The sequence below is a fragment of the Globicephala melas genome, chromosome 14 (genome assembly GCF_963455315.2).
Source record: "Globicephala melas chromosome 14, mGloMel1.2, whole genome shotgun sequence".
Taxonomy (NCBI): domain Eukaryota; kingdom Metazoa; phylum Chordata; class Mammalia; order Artiodactyla; family Delphinidae; genus Globicephala; species Globicephala melas.
The window spans coordinates 63,442,610-63,465,960 of NC_083327.1; the positions used below are offsets into that span (position 1 = coordinate 63,442,610).

The following is a 23,351-nucleotide window of genomic DNA, read 5'->3' on the forward strand; positions in this document are numbered from 1 at the left end:
GAGTGCTCAAAAGTTTGGACCGGTCATCAGGAGCCTTAATAAATTTGATCCCAGTTCCCAGACTGGTTTCTATCTGAGTGATCTTTTCATGGCTCCCACGGATGCGATAAGTAGAGCATGGCCCTACGTGGACAGCTTCCCTGCCCTCTCTGTGGTGTGTATGTCCCCACACAGCTCAACACGGCTTTGCACCGGACAGGGCACACTGGCAGGAACCTGGGGCAGTCTAGCTGGGAGGCAGAATCTGTTGTCCCAAAGGATATGTTATATTGTCTGTGGTTGCCGCTCTTACAAAGGTGGCAGAGTGAACTACTGACAGGTGGAGATCAACACTGAGGAATTTGGGGGAAGGCACTATTTAGAAATCAGGCAGGGAGTCAGACATACAGTGAGGTCTCTCCACAGCAGGCAGTGTCTTGGTCATTGTCTGGCATTTGGAGTGTTGGTTCCAGAACTAGGATGGAATTGGGGGAAGCAAGACTGGGTCCCAAGCCTTGCGGACCATCATCACCAGACAGGTGACCAATTAGTATTTTATTAATCATGATAATATTTACATCCATTTGAAAAATAGGAATTCATATTTATGAAGACATTTATGAGACATTTATTCAGTCTGCCTGTAAGCAATGCTTGGTTTCCATCTCTCTGCACAAACTGGCTTCAGGTTGAGATTAAAGGTACTGTCCAGAGCTTCTAAGTGCCTTGAAGTTTAGATGAAGGTCTTCAACATGCCAGCTTTAATTTCAATAGCATAGTTTCCGCCAAAATTAATCTCTGAATTTCTTCCCTGAATCTTAATACAAGGAGTCATACAGTAGATGTAAAAATGAACAAATAGGGACTTCCCTGGTGGTGCAGTAGTTAAGAATCCGCCTGCCAATGCAGGGGACATGGGTTCGAGCCCTGGTGTGGGAAGATCCCACGTGCCGCGGAGCAACTAAGCCCGTGCACCACGCCTACTGAGCCTGCGCTCTAGAGCCCATGCTCCGCAGCAAGAGAAGCCACTGCAATGAGAAGCCCGCTCGCCGCAACTAGAGAAAGCCCGCGGGCAACAATGAAGACCCAATGCAGCCATAAATAAATAAATAAATAAAATTTAAAAATTGAACAAATAACAGGCTAGTCACAGGAGCCGTATTCATCAGTCATCACTGTTAATCAGCCATCTCTTTTATAATGGAACGGTAAGTTCAATTGCTTCATCCATAGGGAAGTTATCTAACTTTAGATTAATGATAGAAAAACAGAGACTTTTCATGAGAATTCGACAGAATTACGTTCTGTGATTCTTTGTAGCAAATTTCAGGTGTGAAATGACAAGTGAATTTGAGCAGCAGTTAACCTAGAGCTTGGAAACGTCCATCTAATCTTTTCATTATGTGCAAGGAAAAGCAATAGCAGTAACCTGGTCATCAACACTATACTACCTGTGGCCATTCCTCACGTCACGTCATGTCAAAGTATTCTATAGATTGTGGAATTTTAGCACTTAGATAAGCTTTGTGTTACTAGAATTCGTCAGCCCTTTACCTAGCACATAGGAAACAAAACTTTGATACGTGGCAATTTCTGGCAAATGTCATTAGACCATTTGACCATAAGTCAAATTAATTTCAGTGAAACTGCGCTGTTCCCACTGTAGTAGTCCTATAGATTTCTCCCTGCCTTCCCTCCCACACCCAGTTTTACTGAGAGGTAATTGACATATTAATCCCAGGTGTACAACATAATGATTTGATACATACATATATGGTAAAATGACCATCACAGTAAGTTTAGTTAACATCAGTCACCTCTCATAGTTACAAATTTTCTTCTCACTGAGGTGAGAACTTTTACGATCCATTCTCTGAGCAACTTTCAAAGAGATGTGTTACCAGAAGTTTCTAGACTTCCTGGAGTTACTGTAAGAATCAAAGATATAATGAAATAATTTTCAAACACCATGCAAGTCTCACCCTACTGGGGTGAAGGTGAAGTTCTAAAGTCAGGGAATAAGCTTATGTTACCCTCTTCTCCCATCCCCTCTGTGTGGTGCATTCGCCTATGTTAGTTGCATTCAAATGCATATGCTTCTACTCCATGGTCACTCCTCCAACGGTTACTTCCTTTTTACTGAGGAATTTGGGGCCCAGAGAATGGAGTACCTGGCCCAAGGCTACAAGACTACTTAATTCAGAGGCAAGGCTGAATTGAAGCCCAGCCCTCTCAACCCAGGCCAGTCTCTTCTTACCAGTATGTTAAGGAATGGTTCATTGAACTAATTCTGTAGATGAGAGTATATTTTAACAAAAATTTAAACAGGGTGAATTAGAATCCCATATTGAGCTGAAGTTTGGTGTCATGGAAGGAGAACTGGATGGGTGTCAGAAGACGTGAATACTAAGTCTAATTCCTTCCTTTGCCAGCCTCAGGATGTGGGCGATTTACCTACTTTGAATACTTACTTCTTCCTCTGTGAAATAAGGAAAGATAATACCTACCCTGCCTACGTACTTGGAGTTGTTGGGAAGATCTAATGAAAAAAATGTTATGTGAAAACACTTTGAAAATTGTAAGGTATTATTAGTAAGGTATTATGCCTTCCAATCAGATTATATGATTATCTGACCAAAGAGGCTTATCCTCCTCTTAATTCTTTTGAGGAAGCTCTGAAAAACAGATCCATGTTGGAGTAACCTGTACATATAAAACTGTAAAATGATGCCACGATTTTGAATAAAAGCGAGTATGCAAAGATCAAAATATTCTAAATCAATAGATTTTCTAGCAACAGAGGTATCAGAATTTATCTTTATTTTTTCAAATAAAAAAACGCATCAGCCTCACAGAAGAATGCTCTAGCAATGAAAGAAAACTGTACTGAATGGATAAAACAAAAATTTTAATATTCTGATAAAAGGTTGCTACATACTTGGTACATAACAGATCCCATGACTGTTTGTTGGGAAGAAATGAATATTGTGGTAGCCATTTGTTTTTGACTGGAGTGTTCTTTAAAAAGAAAAAAAAAACCTTGCCCTTTTTCCTTGACAGATATCGACGGCTTAGAGAGCAGTGCAATTGGAGGGCAACTGATGGCCTCAGCTTCTATGGAGTCTCCTTTCACCCAGGGCAGGAGAATTGATGACTCCACAGTGGCAGGTAGTGACGTGGGTCTTGAGTTTATGAATATACATCCATCGCATGTGTTACCAGCAATTAAATTATTATGTGGCAGCTTTCTGTACTGACGTAAATGAATTAAGATTTCATCTTGGCAGAAAAATACCTGATGAAAGTTACTAGCATCGTCCAGCTGCTGATGCAACATTCATTTTTTATCAGCACAAAGTGAAGCACAATCCGATATAACCCTTTCCATTGTATTTCCTGTAGTAGAATTGCACATGGCTCGATAATGCTAATGTGATGGTCAGAGAATCCCAGGCCGTTCATCGCCAGGTTGTTTTATCTCCGGAAGGTAACCCAGACCCCTTCACGTTCTAGGTGTGGCATTTGCTCGCTACATTCTGGTTGGCTGCTGGAAGAACTTGATCGACACTTTATCAACCCCCCTGACCGGCCGAATGGCGGGGAGCTCCAAAGGGCTGGCCTTCATTCTGGGAGCTGAAGGCATCAAAGAACAGAACCAAAAAGAACGGGATGCCATCTGCATGAGCCTCGATGGGCTGCGGAAGGCAGCACGGCTGAGCTGTGCTCTAGGTATGGCGGACACGGTATCCCTGACCCGTGGCCTGAGGGGTGTTCCCGACGAACACATTAGGAACGGCCCTAGTGGACAACAAGTCTTTTAGGAGTGCTTCTGCCAGGTGAGTGGTTAGAGAATAGACTCAGTTAAGGGGTGATTGTTTGTTTCCTCTAAAGGAGTTGCAGCCAACTGCGCGTCAGCCCTCGCCCAGATGGCAGCTGCCTCCTGTGTCCAGGAAGAGAAAGAGGAAAGGGAAGTCCAGGAACCCGGTGATGCCATAGCACAAGGTAACAGCAGAAGGGCTAGAATCCACCTGGTGCCTTTGTGAGGTCTGCACGTGCCCGCACACACGAGCAGACACACTTGTCCCTGTTGGCACATGTGATACATGGCGTATTGTATACCACTGGTGATGAGATCCCGCTGGACCACAGGCTTGGGTCAGTTTTACATGGCTGACCCTCCAGACTGCTGACAATAGGTCCCTCTGGACACAAGAGCCATACTGGCTCCTGGCGACTAGGAAAGTCACCTGGCTGCTAGCCAGAGGCCCAACTGGCTCAGCTGTTCACACCTGTGGCGTCCTCTGGCCACTGGCTTTGAAGCTTCCCAGGGTGCACATTTGAGGACCCCCTCAGGCTACAGTGGGAAAGATAGAATGGCCAGGGTTCTGAGGGGGGAATCAAACCGATGGAGGAATCCCTGAGAGGAGGCTCAGGAAGGCTTTGCTCTTGTCAGAGAAAAACCTGAGCTTTGTGAACTTGGGAAAGGGTTGATTTTTAACTTGTTTAAATTAGTCAATGAAGTGGATGGTTATCTAGATATAAGGAAAGAGAATAGCCTTTCTAATAGCAGTGGAAGATAAATGGCAGACAGCAAACAAGGAAAAATTGGAAGCTTGGTCCAACGTGTGCTAACAATGTATCAGGTATATAAAATAGGTAGTCGCAGAAAGAGTCAGCACATTTTTAGCTGAGAAAAACAGGTTAGGTTGGGGTTCCTCAAACCTGAGTAATAGAATCATGTGAGAACAAAGCAACTCTTACACATCCCCAGTGTTAACTGCAAAAGGGCATCACACTTTTACTTAAAATGTACAACTATAAGTTACATAAAGATACTTAAATTTAAAGTTCTTCAAAAACTATTAAACCAGAGCTAGTATTTGAATTATCGACAAATAAAAGATAAAGTCAATATCACATCCGTGAGACAAATGACGCTTTGCTAAAAATCGGTTTGCCCTTTACAGTAGGAGCATGGTTCGGCTTCCTCTGTAGGGAGCGTGCTGTGTTTCTGGGTTCTGGACTATTGCTCAGTTTTCCCACTTAGACCCATCTTCCAGTGACTGGACACCTTAATTCATGGAGGATGCTGTCGTTTGGCCTTGCCTTGGCATTTTGCGTAATTGACATCTTAAGTCACCTTCTGCACCTTTCTCATTCATTATCTACAATTTAAAAAGTATTATTTGAAGATCACAAGTATAAACGTAAACTCAGGGAGTGAAATGATATGGGAATTTTCAGTTATAAAGCGATCATCATGGCGCTGAGTGTGTACATACATATGTTGTTTTACATGATCATCACCATGAACACCTAATATTAAATAAACCTCAGAGAGGACTTGGGAAGGCCAGGAATTCTTTCTTATTATCAGTATGAGTACACAGGGGCAGAGGATGGGTCTGGGCACAGATGGCTTTAGCTGGGATTGGCACTTGAAGCCCATCCTCACTGCTGTGACTGACCCAGATCCCAGGGGTGGGCCCACAGCTCAGAATCCATGGACTTCTGAACCCCGGGGCTGGGGTCACCGATGTCTGTGGGCCTGTGGGCTGGGTAGTTTGCATGATGAGCCTCGGGGACCTGCCAATGAAGAGCTCGCTGCCAGTGACATCCAGTGACATCCCCCGTTTCCTTTTGCCCTTGCACAAGAGCACATTCTTTCCTTTCCCTCCTTTCTCCCTCCCCTTCTGTCTCCCTCACTTGGACTGTTATTCTAATGAATGTCTTTCTGACGCAGTGAAACTAAAAGTGGAGCAGAAACTGGAGCAGATCGGGAAGCTTCAGGGGGTATGGCTGCACACAGCCCACGTCCTGTGCATGGATGCCATCCTCAGTGTCGGCCTGGAGATGGGCAGCCACAACCCGGACTGCTGGCCACACGTGTTCAGGTGTGTGACCGGATCCCCAGTCCCGCAGGCCTGGCACCGCCTGCCGGTGGTGGGGAGGGCCGGGAGGGGGCCTGCCATGGGGAAGGGGTAGAACCCTGCACCTGCCAGCACGTAAACAGTTCACAGTAATTCACAGTTTGGAAAAGCCCCAAATGAGAGGTTAAAAAGAGAAGAGGGAATAAGGGCCCAACTGAATGTATGTCTCAGAGAACAGAGTGACAGAACTGAATTTAGGAAACTGAACTATCATTGACATTGTCTGTGAGAGGCAGATACAGTATCCCAGGGAAGAAAAACTGATTCTTAACTAGAGGCTGGTAAAAGACCACATAAATTAGGTGAATACTAGGCAGATCTAAAAGCTGGTCATGTGTCAGCAGCATAACATGGCTGTGTGTTTATTAATGTCCTTTTTGTTGAAAGAAGGATTTTTGTTAGCTTACATGGACACATCGTAAGTACAGTTTGCCTACTTTTAATTTAGCTAGACAAAGGAAAAAATAGAATAGTACATTGTGTCAAAGACAGCCAGAAGTTTGGCTCTTAGCTTTGTAGCATCAAAGTAAAAACAACCTCCCCATCAGTTATGCAGTTCACAGCACCTGTAAAATAAAAACAGAGTGAGAGCTCCATGGTCCTCCCACGACCAAGAAGAAAAGCCTGCCTTCCCTGGCACTGGCGGTCGGGTGGACCTCGGACAAAGGGAGGACCGCTCTCCACCCGCAGCAGGCACAGGGAGGCTGCGGCTTTCTTGCCCATCTCCCCAGCACACACCCCAGCCTCTACAAGCTCAGTTCTGGCCGAGCGGTGGAGGGTGGTCAGGAGAAGGATGTTGGCCCGCAGCAGGGCTCAGGCATCCGGGTCTTTCCCAGAGCACTGGCCAGATCTAGGCTCTGTTTATCATCCTCAAAGCAAGTACAGCCTTGAGTGAGTGTTGGTCGACTTTCAAAGAGATTCTAGGGTTGAAAAACTCATCTTGAGAGGAACATGTGGAAGGGCCAGCATGAGTCGGCCTGGAGCACAGTGGGTTTTAATGTGGAGGCTGGTGACCCGCTACTCTCCGTTGCTTTCACAGGCAGAAAGAGAAAAAGAGAAAGACTTAAATTGCACCCAAGAAATTTCTATGGAATCAGAAAATGGCCTGATTGTGGAACATCAGAGTGGATTATCCACGATAGTCTTTCCTAGTAACTGGACTTACTCTGGGGTGAGGGGTCTCTAGTCCCAGGTCCTATTGGGAGCAGTTTGGAAGCTGGCAGCTGTACCATATGTTGTGACTCTTCTCTGAGTTTACTGTGATTAGGTGACTACCTCACCCCCTGCCCCAGTAGTGGTTACGTGGAGCTCTCAGGACCCAGTGGGACATGGCTGGATGGAACCCCTGAGTGAGGGCCCATTGTGGCCAGAGGGCCAGTCCACCACATGCGCACTCATTCTGGGATCTCAAAGTGAGGAGATGTTTCCCGAGTCCTGACTAGAGCACGAGAGAGAGGGAAGAGGACCCTTTGGGAAAACTCACTCAAACAGCCAAAGTCCTGATAAGCCAGTACGCTGGACAGGACGTACCAGGATAAACAGAGCTCTGTTCCCAAACTTTCACCGAGGAATCCTTAGCCCACCTCCAGGCTGTCTGGTCCAACTCAAACAAAGGTATGTATAGCGGGAAGAGAGGAAGTGGGAGTGGAGAGAGAGGGGCTCTCGCCGGAGGAAGGGGAACAGTTCAGGAGGACTGTAAGGCTGGCTCAGCTCCTTTGTATCTCACTGTGGGGTCGCCAGAGCGGGCCCAGCTGAGCTGCAACTTTCAGCGGCTGCTGTGTGTGACTCTCTCCAGGGTGTGCGAGTATGTGGGCACGTTGGAGCATACCCACTTCAGCGACGGCACCTCTCGGCCCCCACTGACCATCAGCCAGCCTCAGAAGACCCCCAGAGGCGGACTCCTCGGGGACCCGGAGAGCGAGGGCTCACCCCAAGAGCAGAGCCTGGAGCAGGGGAGCTCTCTGAGCGCGGCCCCCGTCATCCAGCCCCTCTCCATCCAGGAACTCGTCCGGGAAGGCAGCCGAGGCCGAGCCTCCGACTTCCGTGGGGGCAGCCTCATGACGGGCAGCAGTGCCGCCAAGGTCGTGCTCACGCTCTCCACCCAGGCCGACAGGTGCGCGCTGTTCCCACCATGCCCCGGGGGGCTGTCCCCCAAAGAGCACCCATCGTCTGCTGGCCACACCACATGCTCCTCTTCTGCTCTCAGAATCATCCCCAGGACAGCTTGATTTGTTAGCCAGTCATTGAAGCCTCTTGTAATTTTTTTCAAGTACGTCTCTGTCTGCCATCACGCTGCACACGCACAATGAACTCTTTTGTCTAGTGACTAAGGCTGGAGGCTCAGGGGCGGGGTCAGGCAACCCGGGGCGAAGGCTCTGCACTTACTCTGACCACAGGCAACTTCCACAGTCTTGCTTTCTCATCGTAGAATAGGGCCATAAAGTAGCATAACTCTCACAGGCTAGCCATAAGGTTAAATTAATTAGTTCACTGGAAGTAGTTAGGACAGAGCTTGGCAAATAGTAAACATTTGCTATTTTTATGATAATATTTTAAAATCCTGCACCCAGGAGTGTGATCTAAATTGATGCCCAGCAGTCACATGAAGATGTAGAGGGAGGAATCATCAGTAATTCCAACTGTTAGGTGGTCCTCCTTCTTTTCTAAAAAAAAAAAATGCATATTTATTAGAGAAAATGCAATCTTAAAACATTTAAGAATTTATTGCAAGACTAATAGATACCATTTGTTCCCCTAGTATAATAAGGCTAAGGTCAACATTTGTCCCAATTTGTCTTCAAAAAGGTTTTTCTTTCTGCCTGTGCAAAATTACACTAATGTACTAATATTTGTGAGCTGTGTACAAATGATAATATATTGTGATTATTTGGCTACTTGTTCCTGTGGCTGCACAAGAAACTAGACAAGAATGAGCCCCCTCTTTCCTGTTACCTGCTTTTCTGAATTGAGGTGGCCCTTCTTGATGCGGAAAGTGCTTTGGTCACCTTCACCTGGAGACCATCCCACTTCACTCTTCCACACTTGGCGGCTGTGGCCCAGACGACCCAGCACAGGCGCAGTGAAGTTCACATGGGAGGATGGACAGCAAGGACGTAGAGATGTGGGAGGAGCATCGCTGGCTGGGCTCAGAAGACTCGAGTTCATTCCTGGCTTTGATGCCAACCAACTGCAGGGTTGAGTCTGTGTAAATAGTTGCACTGAGATTCAGTTTCTTCATCTACTGATCTGGTACAATAATCCCTTTTTCCTGTCTATCCAACAGGGTGGCTGTGAAAGTGTTTGGGAAGCTGGAAAGTGGTATACAGGTGTCAGATGGGATATAATATTCACCACTCTTTTCCTACTAGGAAAGAGGAAGAAGAAATGATTAATGGGATCCAGAAATCAAATGGTGTTGAAATTACAAAACACAAGAAAAATATATTTGTTTAGATAATTTGTGAATGATTAATCCACTGATTCCCATCTTAAAACTTGTGTGCCTTGTATTATCCCTTCACAAGGGCTTTGTTATTCGGTTCCTATTGGAGACGCTCTCCCTTACCCAGAACATGGCATCCCATACGGCTGCTTCCTCTTCTCGTGTCACCGCGGATTTGGAGGGCAGGCATCAGGATGACCCCAGAGGAGAGGGAGGCTGGCTCGCCTCATTCCTCATGTGCCACACAAACTGGTGTTTGATCCCAACATTCCAAGTGCCAGTGAGCCTCAGCCTCCTCTAAGCCCTGCTACCTGTGCTTACCTCCTTCTCCCTAACTCCTTCTAGAAATGTCTGTGCCCAACAGAGTGGAAAACAAAAAGAACCTGCAAAGTCCTTTATGTTAGGGAATATTCATTATTCCAGTACATGCTTGAGCTTCACCATGTCCAGGGCTCTGGGTGTATGAGTCAGAGGGGTAAGAAGGTCAGTCCCTGCCCCTGGGGGGCTTACAGATCAAGTTTACTCTGCTTCTGAATCCTCCTCAGAGCCAAGCCCAGCATTAAACTCGCCAATTGTAGCCCAACAAAAGCCTTGATTAACTTGCTGCGTTTTTTCTTTAACATAGCTTATGAAATTGTAAGAATTCCATTCCCAGTTTTTCAGTTTCTGGGAGCGATGCTTTGCCATCTTTCAACTTCTTGCCAAATGTTTTATAAGTGCCCATCTCAGCTGAGCTAGGCCATGGAGCTACAAAGATTATTTTTTTAAATATGGTCTGTGCCCTTCAGATTAGAATCTTAGAGTAGACTTGTACTCAGTAATAAGAGATATAATACATTATTATATAATACATTATTTATAATACATTTATTATATAAATGTATTATTTATAATACATTTATATAATATGTCATTATATAACCGTATTGTATAATACATTTATATACATTTATATACATTTATAATACATTTATATACATTTATATACATTTATAATACATTTATATACATTTATATACATTTATATACATTTATAATACATTTATATACATTTATATACATTTATATACATTTATATACATAATACAGATACAATACTGTACATTTCTTCACAGTGTTTACACATTTTCATTAATCACATCTAAGAAAATTACCATAATCATTCTGCCATAAAGACTTCGCTGAATTGTTTCCAAGTAACAAGTCTTTTTGTTTCATCCAGGCTCTTTGAAGATGCTACAGATAAGTTGAACCTCATGGCTCTGGGAGGTTTTCTTTACCAGCTGAAGAAAGCATCGCAGTCCCAGCTTTTCCATTCCGTTACAGAAACGGTTGATTACTCACTGGCAATGCCAGGTAATTCTTTCCCGGCAGAAACTGTGCCATGAGGTTAGCAGGAAACGGCCCAGATCTCTGATACCGACAGCCTGCCTAAAGACTTGAACCCACATTCCCTTCGTGCACAGTCACCTTGGCTCGAGTGGAAATTTGTCATCTGGTGTTAAGGCACGATCGTGGCAGATGGGGGTGGTGGTTTGCGCGGGGTATCATTCTTTGTGAATGGAAATGTTGCTGCCACCGCTGTTGCAGGTATTACTGCTGGAGCTGGACTGTGTTCTGCTAAATCTGGTGCTTGTGATGTAGACACGGTGTGGCTCCTCGATGCAGATAGCTTCACGTGAGGGTAGGAACTCCTCTCCGTATCACAAGGCACACACCTGCCTCAGTCCAGCCTACGTGCAGAAGCAGCTTCTAATTTCAGAAGGACCTGGGAGAGAAAAATGGAAGGCTTGACAGAAGCCTCAGGCCACTCTTAGAAAAACTGCTCTCATGGCATCTCCCTTTAACGGTGGGTCAGTATCACTGTCTTCACGGATGAGGCCAGATGAAGGCCCTCTTGAAGGCCAACACGTGGAAGAGGGGGTAGAGTTATACTGAATCACCCAGGCATCCCAAGTGGGTGGCAGGTTGCTCACAAACTCAGCTGTCCATCAGCAGCCAGGGTTGTTGTGCTATAACAGTGAGTACCTTGTCCCCATGGTAGAGTCACAGAGCCGTGGGCCAGGATCGCACTGGTGGCAGGTTGAAGTGCACGACCTCCGAGTTCCTTCCATCATCAGGAATTTTGATTCTTACTGCAGATTCTAATTTGAGAACCATAGTCCTTTCCCGTGAGTTTTTAATAGACTTTAAAACCTTAGCTATATAAAGCCAACCTCCCAGATCCAGCCAACTGCCGGAGCATCTCTGAGCCCAGAGACCACTTTCAGAGTCTTCTGCATGGAGAAATCAGCAGACTCCGAGCTTACAAAAAACAGTGAGCAGTGAGGGTCAGGAAGAGGCAGCAGACCTAGGGGGAAGAAGCATTGGCTTTGGAATCAATCAGATCCAAGTTAAAATGCTGCCGTCACGACTTACCAGCTGCGTCATTTTAGGCAAGTTGGTGCACCTTTCTGATCTTCAGTTTTCTAATCTGTACATGGCAGTAGTTACATTTACTTCTTAAGGGTTGCTTTTAAAATTAAAGTGATTACAGACATAGAGAACAGACTTGTGGTTGCCAAGGTGAGGGGTGGGAGAGGGATGGAGTGGGAGTTTGGGATTAGCAGATGCAAACTGTTATATACAGGATGGATAAAGAGCAAAGTACTACCGTATAGCACAGGGAACTATATTCAATATCCTGTGATAATCCATAATGGAGAAGAATATAAAAAAGAATGTGTATATGTGTATAACTCAATCACTTTGCTGTACAGCAGAAATTAACACATTGTATATCAACTATACTTCAATAAAAGTAAGAGTGATTAAAGACACGAAGAGCCAACACAATGTCTGATGCAGAGTAAACAGTCAGTAAATGTCAGTGATTGTTGGTACTGTCATCTTGAAGTTCATTTGATACGGCAAGGCCACTTAGAAAGGCACATTCTGGTTGGAAGAGTCTGATCGTGATCAGTGTTTTGTAGGTGTATGGGAGAAGCAGGAACACATGGGCAGAGAGAGAGTGGAGGAGACTAAGGTGACAGTGGCAGAGGAGTAGCAAGAGATCCGAGTAGGCAAGGATTGTACGGAAGCAAGACAGAGGTTAGATCGCATGTTATTGGGTGCAAAGGGGCCTGACCTGCTTGGCAAGGGCTTCCAAGGTACCATTAAGCACTGACCAAGTGGATGGTGGCTGTAAAGGAAGGGGACGCTAACAACAGTAACAGTATAACTAAGTGTGTGGGGCAAGCAGTCTGTGCCAGGCCCTGTGCTAAGTACTTTATGAGCATTATCACATTTCATCCTTGAAGTAACTTTAAGAAGTAGGTACTGTTATCCCCACTTTTACCATGAGAAACTGTGGATTAGAGAGGTAAACTTCTGGTCCATCGTAACCCAACTACTACGTGATGGAGCCAGGATTTGGGCCTAGGCAGCCGATTCCCTGGCCCTTCTACTTAACCACGACATCATTCCTCCTTATCAACAAGCATTGTTTGCCTGACAAGTGTAAATGTCAGGGATGCTACAGTGAACAGGAGAGGTGGGCCCTGGCTTTGTTAAGTGAATCACCTGTTCTTTCTTGAATCCAGGCTCCTGTCCTGTGTTGGCAAATTCATACCGAATAATCCCACTGATCTGAGTATGGCTCTTTGATTTTCGTCCTCTCTGCATGCTTGAACAGGTCAAACTATTTCTGAGTTTTGGATTGATGGCTTTCATGGTCTTACCTTCCTGTAGGAGAAGTGAAATCCACCCAAGACCGAAAAAGTGCTCTCCACCTGTTCCGCCTGGGGGACGCCATGCTGAGGATCGTGCAGAGCAAATCGAGGCCCCTGTTCCACGTGATGCGCTGCTGGAGTCTTGTGGCACCACACCTGGTGGAGGTGAGCACCTGGAAAGTGGGCAGCCCAGGGGCCTCCTGCAGCAGAGCCAGCACAGGGCTCTCCAGTCAGCATGGGACAAAGGGCACTGTGGCCACAGCAGTAAGGTTCCCATCACCTGGTCGTAAGCATCATTGTTCTCTGATTATACCTTATGGCACCTAAAGAATTGCCGCAAAGGGCAGCGCTGCCCTGGTATCACTCTGACCCTCTATCTTTAAAACTATGTGGCTCACCTAGACACCTCACACTGCCGTTTTCTTATACTTCATGGTCTGCTATCAACCTAAGTCTGGAGTTTCATTTTTATACATGAATATAACAATGTCTTTTGTTCCTGCCAGGCTTTCTTTTCTAATAGCTGAACATATTCTAGGCAGTGCCTTCTAAGTAGGGGAACCATAAATCCTGGTTTTCCCAACAAAATTAACTAGGACCCCTTTGACTCTCCAAAAGAAAGCAGTCCATATGATAAATTATATGGTAACTCCATGTAAGCATCTCGATACATGATGACTGGCTACTTCTAAGTCGATGGGGAAATTGTTGCCCTGTTTCACAGTGGTAACTGTTCCAAATAGTCCTTTAGCACTTACTTGGTAGAGCTATGTCATAAAATAAAGTATTTTTTGGAAGTAAATTTACTAACCTGAGAACATTCTAGTAAGGGGGTAAAAAATAGTTATGGAGAAACAATATATCAGTTACGTATTATGCTATAATAAACCACCCCCAAATCCTAGTGACTTCAAACAATAACTGTTTATTTAGCTCATGATTCTCTGGGTCAGAAATTTGAGCTGAGCTGTGCAGCTCTTCTCGTCTGGGCCAGGCTTGGCTAATCTCAGCTGGCCTTATGTGTTCACTTGTGGTCAGCCTCTGCAAAGACTGGGGCCAGCTCGTTCATGACTGGTAAGCCTGGGCAGATGATGGTCCTCTCTGTGTGGTCTCTCCTCCTCCAGCAGACTAGCCCTGGCTCAGTCACATGGCATTCTTAGGATTCCAAAGGAAAGCAAGAGGGCAAACCCCAAATCAGAATTGCTTTTCAGTTCTCTACTTACATAATATTTGCTATTGTTCCATTATTCAAAGCAAGTCACACATCCAAGCCCAGGGTCAGTGTGGGAGAGGACCGCTAAAGGACACGGATACAAAGATGTGAGCCAATTAAAGCTGTATTGGTGCAATCATCCCACATCCCTGAGGGACAGATGTCGCATCTGATCTTCGTATGTTTGGGGCATGGCTAACAATGAGACCATGGGTGGTTTCCAGACTAGGTTCCAGTGTCTTTAGTCAGCATGTTCTATACCACCCAAGAAAACAGTCACGTTACAGGAAAAAAGAAGAAGAAATTATTAGAATCTCTTATTTTTCCAGAAACTTCAAAGTGAAATTGGAGATGTGTCTGATCAGTTGGTTAAATTATTTAAAATGCAGTTCAGTGTGCTGTTCATTGATACTTATCCCTTGAAATCTTTTACTTTAGCAGAATTGCTGCTTCCACCTCCCTACGATAAGGTGTGTTAGGAAGACCTTCAGAAACCAGATTCTTAGTTGCTTGAAGTCCTGAGGGTGTTTGACTCTCTGAATTTTGCAGGCTGCCTGCCATAAGGAAAGACATGTGTCTCAGAAGGCAGTTTCCTTCATCCATGATATACTGACGGAGGTTCTCACCGACTGGAATGAGCCACCTCATTTTCACTTTAATGAAGCACTCTTCCGACCTTTTGAGCGTATCATGCAGCTGGAGTTGTGTGACGAGGATGTCCAAGACCAGGTCAGTGTGTCACGGTAGCAGTGCTGCCATCATTGCCATAGCCTGCTGGCTCTTGTTGAGTGCACTGGCAGGACTGTTCTGTGAGTGCTGCATATTAAATCTTTCCAATAAGCCTATATGGAATCTGTGACAAGAAGAGGTTAAGCAATTTAGCTAAGGATTCATGATTAGTGATTGGTGGAACTGGGGTTTGAACCATGCAATCTAGCTGTAATAGTCTATACTCTCATACCTAGCCTATACCCTTAACCACTATCATATTCTCTACGGAGAGACAGATGGTAAAGAAACTAGCTAGAGACTTCATATTTATCTAGCATGATGGTGGGCTAGGAACACAGACAGATTCTCTGTCTCTGAAATCTACTAAAAATGTTAAACAAGGGTTAAAAATTTTATTTTAAACATCATGTACACACTGGCAAGAAAGTAAGGAATACTAAGATGCCCCAAACTAAGTAACAATGGGAAGCCCAAAGAAGTAAGCAGAGCTCTGAGACTGGATTGGCCATGAGGGAATTGGCCATTGGGTGAAGCTGAATGTCTGCATTCAATCTAAAATAATTGGCTCATTAGGAAATAGAATGTCATGAATACAGAAATAAAATAATAAAAATAGACACATGCACTGTCCCTAACTCCCCACCAGGAATCCAGATATTGGAGTTATCAGAGACTGACTTTAAAGTAACTATGCTTATTAAGTTCTGAACAATGTTCAGAAAGATTTAGGACAGGAGGAATTTTGGCTGTGGTGGCATGAAGAAGTTAGTGAATCCTCTCCACAAAAATCAAGTATATGAAAAGAAAAAAAGTGTCAAAAGCAGCCGTTTCAGGACTCTTGCGATTGACCAAAAGGGCAGACAACAAATTGAGTAGCATTTATGGTGAAAAATAGTTCCTGCCAGAACTTTGGTTAAGAACAGTGGGAGTCTGTGACCTTCTTGCTGAAGATGGAAGTCATCCCTTACAAGCTGTTGGCAAGAATAGTAATTTGACCAGTGTGGGGCTGACTGGGAAAATCAGCTTTTCTGCGCTAAGAGACAGACTTGGTTTGAAGAAGAGGAAAAAAGACCATTGGTCTGTCAACTAAAAGTGGTGCATTCATTAGGAAATGAGCAATAGAATAATACTACAACTTTGCTAGCCTAAGGCTGCAGTGGTGAACCAGTAAGAAATGTAACGTGGGACTCTGGAAGCCAGAGATTTCATAGAAGGGCTAGGTAAGTCCGTCATGCATCCATCTCTAGCTGACTGAAATGTGGGCATATATAGGATAGACCGTACAGATCCCATCAGAAAGTAAAAGACCAGAGAGACTTAGGAACTGGCTGAACTTTGTATATTCTCTCCAGCTTGCACACACACATTGATTGGCAGAGGGTGGAAGCCTTAAAGGCTCAAGGTATTTAAGCAGAATCTCTGCCTACTTCATCAAGTGACAACTAACCTATGCAGACACGGGGACAGCACTAGGAAGTCAGGCTGAAAAATAAAAATAAAGAAATTGAGTAGAGACATTATTGGTGCCTCATGCCATGGGAAGAGTAGAGACAGATTCTACAGTGTAAGTCCAAGCAACTTAGTCAAATAAATAAATAAATAAAAACTCAAAAATAAATCCAGCATTGCTACAGTATATTATCTAAAATGTCCAATGTTCAGCAAAAAAAAAAAAAAAAGAGAGATATGCAAAGAAATAAGAAAGAGTGATGTATACTTGGGGGAAAAACAATAAATAGAAACTGACTTAGAGTGAGACCAGATGTTGCATTAAGCTAAAACCAGGATTATATATATCCAAAATGCAGATTTGGAGGTGGGAAGACAAGCAGACACAGGATCTAGAAGAGCTGGTGACCTCTACCAATGATGCCGTCTTGGTAGAAATTACAAAGTATTTAGCCAAAGAAATCTGGTGCACATGGTGGGAAGAGAGTTCTGTTCACTGGGTCCTGGCTCTGGCTTGGGATGTTGGATTAGGGGACAGAGACTTTAAGCAGCTATCATAAGTAGGTTCAAAGAATTAAAGGAAAATATGATGACAATGACTCAAAAATAGGGAATCTAAGTAGAGAAATGGAAACTGAAAGAATGCAAATTCTAGAGTTGAAAAGGACAATAACAAATGAAAAATCCACTAGATGGGCTTACCAACAAGATTTGAGATGGCAGAAGAAAGAATCAGTGTAAGATTGGTCTAACAGCTCAAAATTCAATTAATGTCATGTATCTTATTAGTAGAATAAAGGATTGAAACCCTATGGTTATCTTAACAGACACAGAGAAAACATTTTACAAAATCCATCACTCATTTTAAATAAAAAACTTTCAAGAAATGAGGCCCTAATTGGATAAAGGGAGTATTTGAGAATCTTACATCAAACACTACACAGTGGTCAAGGACTGAATGCTTTTTCCCAATAATTAGGAGCAAGGCAAAGATTTCCATCTTTACCAGTTCTATTCAACATTATAACTTTTACTCACTGTACCAAAAAATTAAAGGCATCCAATTTTGAAAAGTAAAACTGTCTTAGTTCATAGACAACATGGTCTTATATGTAGAAAATCCTAAGGAATTTATTTTAAAAGTTACTAGAATTAATAGTGAGTTTTGGGACTTCCCTGGCAGTCCAGTGGTTAAGACTCCACGCTTCCAATGCAGAGGGTGCAGGTTCAATCCCCGGCCGGGGAACTAGGATCCCACATGCCATGCGGCACAGCCAAAAAAATAAATTAAAAAAAATAAATAAAAAAAATAAAAAAACAGTGAGTTTAGCAAGGTTGCCGGATACAAAAACAATGTATTAAAATCAATTGAATTCCTATATTCAAGATGTAAGCTATCAAAAATTGAAATTAAGAGAACAATTCCATTCACAAGAGCATTGAAAACAAAATATTTAGGAATAAATTTAGTAAAAGATGTGAAATACCTGCACACTGAAAGATACAAAACATTGCTGAGAAAAAAATAAAGAATATTCCAATAAATTATGAGATATGCTACGTTCATGGCTTGAAAGACAGTATTTCTTAAATGGTAGATTTCCACAAGTTGATACATAGATCCAGTGCAATTCCTATCAAAATATCAGCAGACTTTTTGAAGAAATTGGGAAGATGATTCTCAAATTTATATGCAAGTTCAAAGGATCTAGAATAGAGAAAACACATTTGAAAAAGAACAACGAATTTGGAGAATTTACACTACCCGATTTTAAAACTTCAGTCATCAATCCAGTGTGGTATTGGTGTAAGTGTAGACCTATATAGATCAGTGGAACTGAATAGAAAGTATAGAAATAAATTCTCACATGTATGGTCAATTTTTGACAAAGATGTCATTGCAATTCAGTAGAGAGACAGGATATTACAGGATATTACTTTCAAATTGTGCTTGAACATATACAATGAAAATGAACTTACACCCTTCCTCTTACCATGCACAAAAATAACTCAAAATGGGTCATAGGCTTAAATAAGAGCAAAAACTATAAATGTTTCTACAAGAAAGCATAGGAGACCATCTTTGAGGCTTTGGGTTATGCAAAGATTCTTTAGAAATGACACCAACAGGATCCATAAAAAGAAAAAAATTGATGATTTGGACTTCATCAAAATTTAAAACTTTTGCTCTTCAAAAGACACCATATAAAAATAAAAAGAGAAGCCCAAAGCTGTGAAAAAAAAATTTGCAAATCATGTATCTCAGGAAGGGCTTACATTTAAAATGCACAAAGAACTCTTAATAACTCAATAAAAAAGACAATAATGAGAAGACAAAAGCCTAACTTCAGAAACACCAAAATATTTACAAATGGCTTGTGAAAAGTTTTAGCAACACTAGTCATTAGTAAAATGCATATTAATGTGATACGGCTGCTTATTTAGAAGACTTTTCAGTGAGTTTTTCTAGGTTCTGATTTTTATCCTTCGCTAAATTTAACCCAGAAATAGGGAGCAGAGAAGCACATCATTCTTCCCAGAAATTCGCCTGCTTCTTAGAAGGAAAAGGCGTTAAATGCCACCTCCTTTGCCTCTGCAGGTCGTCACATCCATCGGTGAGCTGGTTGAAGTGTGTTCCACCCAGATCCAGTCGGGCTGGAGGCCCTTGTTCAGTGCCCTGGAAACAGTGCACAGTGGGGACAAGTCTGAGGTGAAGGAGTACCTGGTCGGTGACTACTCCATGGGTAAGACTGTGCGTTGATTTCGTATCCTGAAACTTGTTTATTAGTTCTAAACCATAATTATTATAGCTCTAAGGTTTTGTTGTTCTGTTTTTTGTTTTTTGTTTTTTTGCGGTACGCGGGCCTCTCACTGTTGTGGCCTCTCCCGTTGTGGAGCACAGGCTCCGGACGCGCAGGCTCAGCGGCCACGGCTCACGGGCCCAGCCGCTCCACGACATGTGGGATCTTCCCGGACCGGGGCACGAACCCGTGTCCCCTGTATCGGCAGGCGGACTCTCAACCACTGTACCACCAGGGAAGCCCTAGCTCTAAGGTTTTTGAGTGGAATCTTTTTGGTGGACTCTTTAAGACTTTCTGTATACACGATCACGTCATCGTCAAAAAGAGGCAATGTCACTTCTTCCTTTCCAATTTGGATGTATTTTATTTCTACTCTTGCCTGATTGCTCCAGCTAGGACTTCCGGTACTATGTTGAATAGGAGTAGTGATAGTGGGAAGAACGTGTGGATGATTCTGGCTGTGGAGCATTAGTTCTTTATGCCAAGCTTCATGCTATCAAAAGAATTCGGATAGGGCTTCCCTGGTGGTGCAGTGGTTAAGAATCCGCCCGCCAAGGCAGGGGACACAGGTTCGAGCCCTGGTCCGGGAAGATCCCACATGCCGTGGAGCAACTAAGCCTGTGCACCACAACTACTGAAGCCCGCGTGCCTAGAGCCTGTGCTCCACAACAACAGAAGCCACCACAATAAGAAGCCCGTACACCTCAGCAAAGAGTAGCCCCTGCTCACCACGGCTGGAGAAAACCCCCGAGCAGCAACAGAGACCCAACACAGCCAAAAATAAGTAAATTAAAAAAAAAAAAGAAGTTGGATAATAGGGAAGACTGGCATTCAGCTGTTTTAGCATCAGGAAATGAGCTGGTGTATCAGGAACACAAGTTCTGAGTTCTGCCAGCAGACCAAGAACCTGAGCGTTACCAGGCCCAGCTCTCGGTGACAGATTGGACAAAAGGCCGAGAGACTTCTGTTGTTTCACTTATACGTATCTGTGTTGAGTTCTTTCGTAAAGCCAAAAGAAAAATGTTATCCACTTGCTAGGAAGAAGCAAAAAGTATCTAAATAACAGGGAGTTTGAATTAGGAAGATCAGGTCTGGCTGGAAATAGATGGGCAGCCATACAGCAGGCCCAGTGACCAGAGGTGTTGTGTCAGGGGCCCCCAAGACTACCCCTGCACTTAGAGACCCATCAGAAGGACTCATGGGACTCAGCCTGTAGTTATGCCAAGAATTATTACATAGCTCAGATTTATTACATGGCTAACAGCCAAGATTTATTATGGCTACATAGTAAGGACAAGCCAGATCATAAGGGGAAAACACAGAATCCCTGCACAGGCTTCCCTGAACTCTCACCATCCCATGAGGGGGTCCCACAGAGCACTCTTCCTCCAACAGGGAAAATGCAGTGACATGTATGACCATACGGCAGTGTGTAGGTCTTTCTGCCCAGGGAAGCCCACTAGAGACCCAGCTAAGGGCTGGTCACTTAGGCACCCTCTGCCTAGCATATTCCAAAATCCACACTCCCTGAAAAAGAGCAGCGGTTCAGATTAAACCACGTTGTCTGCACCAACCATCCAGTCACAGTGAACCACCCAGTTAACTGTTGCTTGGGAATATTCTGAGAGCCGGCTTCCCAGACTCCAGCCAAGGGCCCACTGTGCAAGCAGGCCTTAAGGATAGCAGCCTTAAGCCTTCTATGTTAACTCTTTTCGGCTCAGGTATGAATAAATTAGTATATGCCGTCAGGGGTTTATCTAAACCTTCCCTTCCCTATAATTATGTGTGGAGGAGAATTCCAAAAGACCACATATTTAATTGCCCTATGTAGACCTACCCATTGCCTCAGCCCTGTGTTCAGCCGGCTTTGCCCTCGTCCCTCTACTGAGCTCTCTTCATAGCCTTCCTACAGTTCCCTCTGCAGGCAAAGCTGAGAAGGACAGCATGGGAGACAAGCCAGTTATCCAGTCAAAAAGCCCAGGCTTTTCTCCAACAGACCTTTTTTAAGGCTCTGTGGAAGGTGCTGGGAGTATGGGCAACCTGAAGGATAGAGACTTAACTTTCTTAAAACTCTATAATCTTCCTCCCTCAGGAAAAGGCCAGGCTCCGGTGTTTGATGTATTTGAAGCTTTTCTCAATACCGACAACATCCAGGTCTTTGCTAATGCGGCCACTAGTTACATCATGTGCCTTATGAAGTTTGTCAAAGGACTGGGTAAGTGGAGCCCTCCTTTCCTGCCTCCTGACAGCTGGGGACCCTCTCCTGGATGGCTCTGTGTGAACTGGCTGCAGCAAGCAAGCCAGCATCCTGGTATAGAAGCAGATGGCGCTATGCTGTGCGCTCAGAAGCACAAAGCTTACTGTAAACGCAGCTTGGATTCTGTCCAGGGTTGATACTTTTCATTGTGTTCGTGGAATAATTTTATAATGAAGCATGTCTTCATATATTATTTTACTCCAACTTCTTTTTGAATCTTAAAATATTCAATATTATGTTCAATAACTACCCTCATACAGGAAACTACTGTCCTCAGTGTCATATAATTAGAAGTCTATTAATTAGTCTATTAGCCTAATTAGAGTTTGAGTTCCCAGCTCTTAAGCAAAAATTAAGAATGCCTTCCCCCAGACCTTACTGATTACAAAACGTATTTTGAAGGTGTAGAAGTCAACCTTCTTTGAGACTTTGTGTGTTTTAGGAACTACCTAGCTGACTTTATGCTTAATTTAGAAATACTTTAATACAGTAGAGTCTTGCTCTACAGCATAACCTGCGGGATCAGATGTTTGTATAACACGTGTTTATCTGGGGTGAAATGGAAGGGAGTAGCAGTTAGTTAAACCCAACGTTTAAAAGGAACTTAAGTCTTTACGTTTTGAGGTTTTCACCCTGGTGTGCTCTGAGACCTGTAGCCTTCTTTAAAAAAAGAAAATATAAGGTTCATAATATTCTTTTGTATTCTTGCAAAATAACTGACAATTTCTTTGTAAAAGAAAATAGGACACAGAGAAGCTAGGTGACTCCATTCATGTTCCCCTTATTTTGGAGCAGGAGTAAAATGCAAGTTTCAAGACTGGAGGCCACAGGTCTGATCCACAGACCATCCTTGTTACATTCTGTTCTTACATACACCCATTCTATGCTTCTGTATACCCTGGGAAATAGAGAGCTGAGCTGCGGGGCAACCATGAGAGCCCCTCACTTATCCACTTTACATAATGGGCTTCAGAGGAAGGTTTCTTTTGAAAGACAGAGGAAGATTTTATTCTTTTTAAACTCTGCTCTACACTAAATAGAAGCCAAACAGTTTAGTATCTTAATCATAAGAATACCTTAAAGTAATGAATCTCCGTCTTAGATAGTAAAAAAATCCAGTCCTTGTTTAGAAAAAACTTTCCTCCTGTATTTCTCCTTTCCTCTCTCAACTACTACCTCACTCACAAGAGTTCTGACACCAGATGTGTGGGCTTTGTTCCCACACCAAGCAGTTCTCTGTGATGCCAGCTGGGTGTCCTATTGTCAAATCAATTCTGACCCCAACCAGAGTTAGACCAGCAGACCCCACAGGTGAAGGGCTCGGTCCTATGAGACTGCCCCCCGCCATTTCAAATGACAATTACAAGTAGGAGGTCCCCAAGTTACCCAGAACTTCTGTTTAACTTGGCTACAAATCAGAGGTTCCCGTGACCCCCCATCCTTTGGATTCAGTGATTCGTTAGAACAGCTCACAGAACTCATTTATCAGCGTATTACATAGTGATAGATACGCTAAAGGATACAGATAGCAGCCCGATCAAGAGGTTATATAAGTTGAGGTCCAGGAGGGTCCCAAGCTCCGGAGTCCTGCCCTCATGGAGTTGGGGTACACCCTCCTCCCAGCATGTAGATGTGTTCATCAACCCAGAAGCTCTCTGAACGCCATACTCTGGGGATTTCTTATGGAGGCTTCATCATGTGGCCATGATCAATCATTAACTCAATTTCCAACCCCCCTCTTCTTCCTATGGTCTTTCTGGTGACCAGCCCCCGTCCAGGAGCTTACCAAGCTCTTTGCCTCACTAGAACAAAAGACTCTATCACCCAGGAAATTCCAA

General features: G+C 43.8%; 1 protein-coding gene across 1 annotated transcript in view; it reads left to right on the plus strand.

The window, feature by feature from the left end:
* The window catches only part of ARFGEF3 (ARFGEF family member 3), a 190,466-nt gene that overhangs the window by 123,440 nt on the left and 43,675 nt on the right, over nucleotides 1-23,351 (plus strand). Inside the window, exons 15-24 of the mRNA XM_030853353.2 lie at nucleotides 3,040-3,147; nucleotides 3,493-3,708; nucleotides 3,871-3,981; nucleotides 5,723-5,873; nucleotides 7,705-8,022; nucleotides 10,574-10,707; nucleotides 13,081-13,226; nucleotides 14,824-15,003; nucleotides 19,055-19,199; nucleotides 21,349-21,471. Coding sequence (XP_030709213.2) covers nucleotides 3,040-3,147; nucleotides 3,493-3,708; nucleotides 3,871-3,981; nucleotides 5,723-5,873; nucleotides 7,705-8,022; nucleotides 10,574-10,707; nucleotides 13,081-13,226; nucleotides 14,824-15,003; nucleotides 19,055-19,199; nucleotides 21,349-21,471 — 1,632 coding nt within the window. The remainder of the gene's footprint in view (nucleotides 1-3,039; nucleotides 3,148-3,492; nucleotides 3,709-3,870; nucleotides 3,982-5,722; nucleotides 5,874-7,704; nucleotides 8,023-10,573; nucleotides 10,708-13,080; nucleotides 13,227-14,823; nucleotides 15,004-19,054; nucleotides 19,200-21,348; nucleotides 21,472-23,351) is intronic.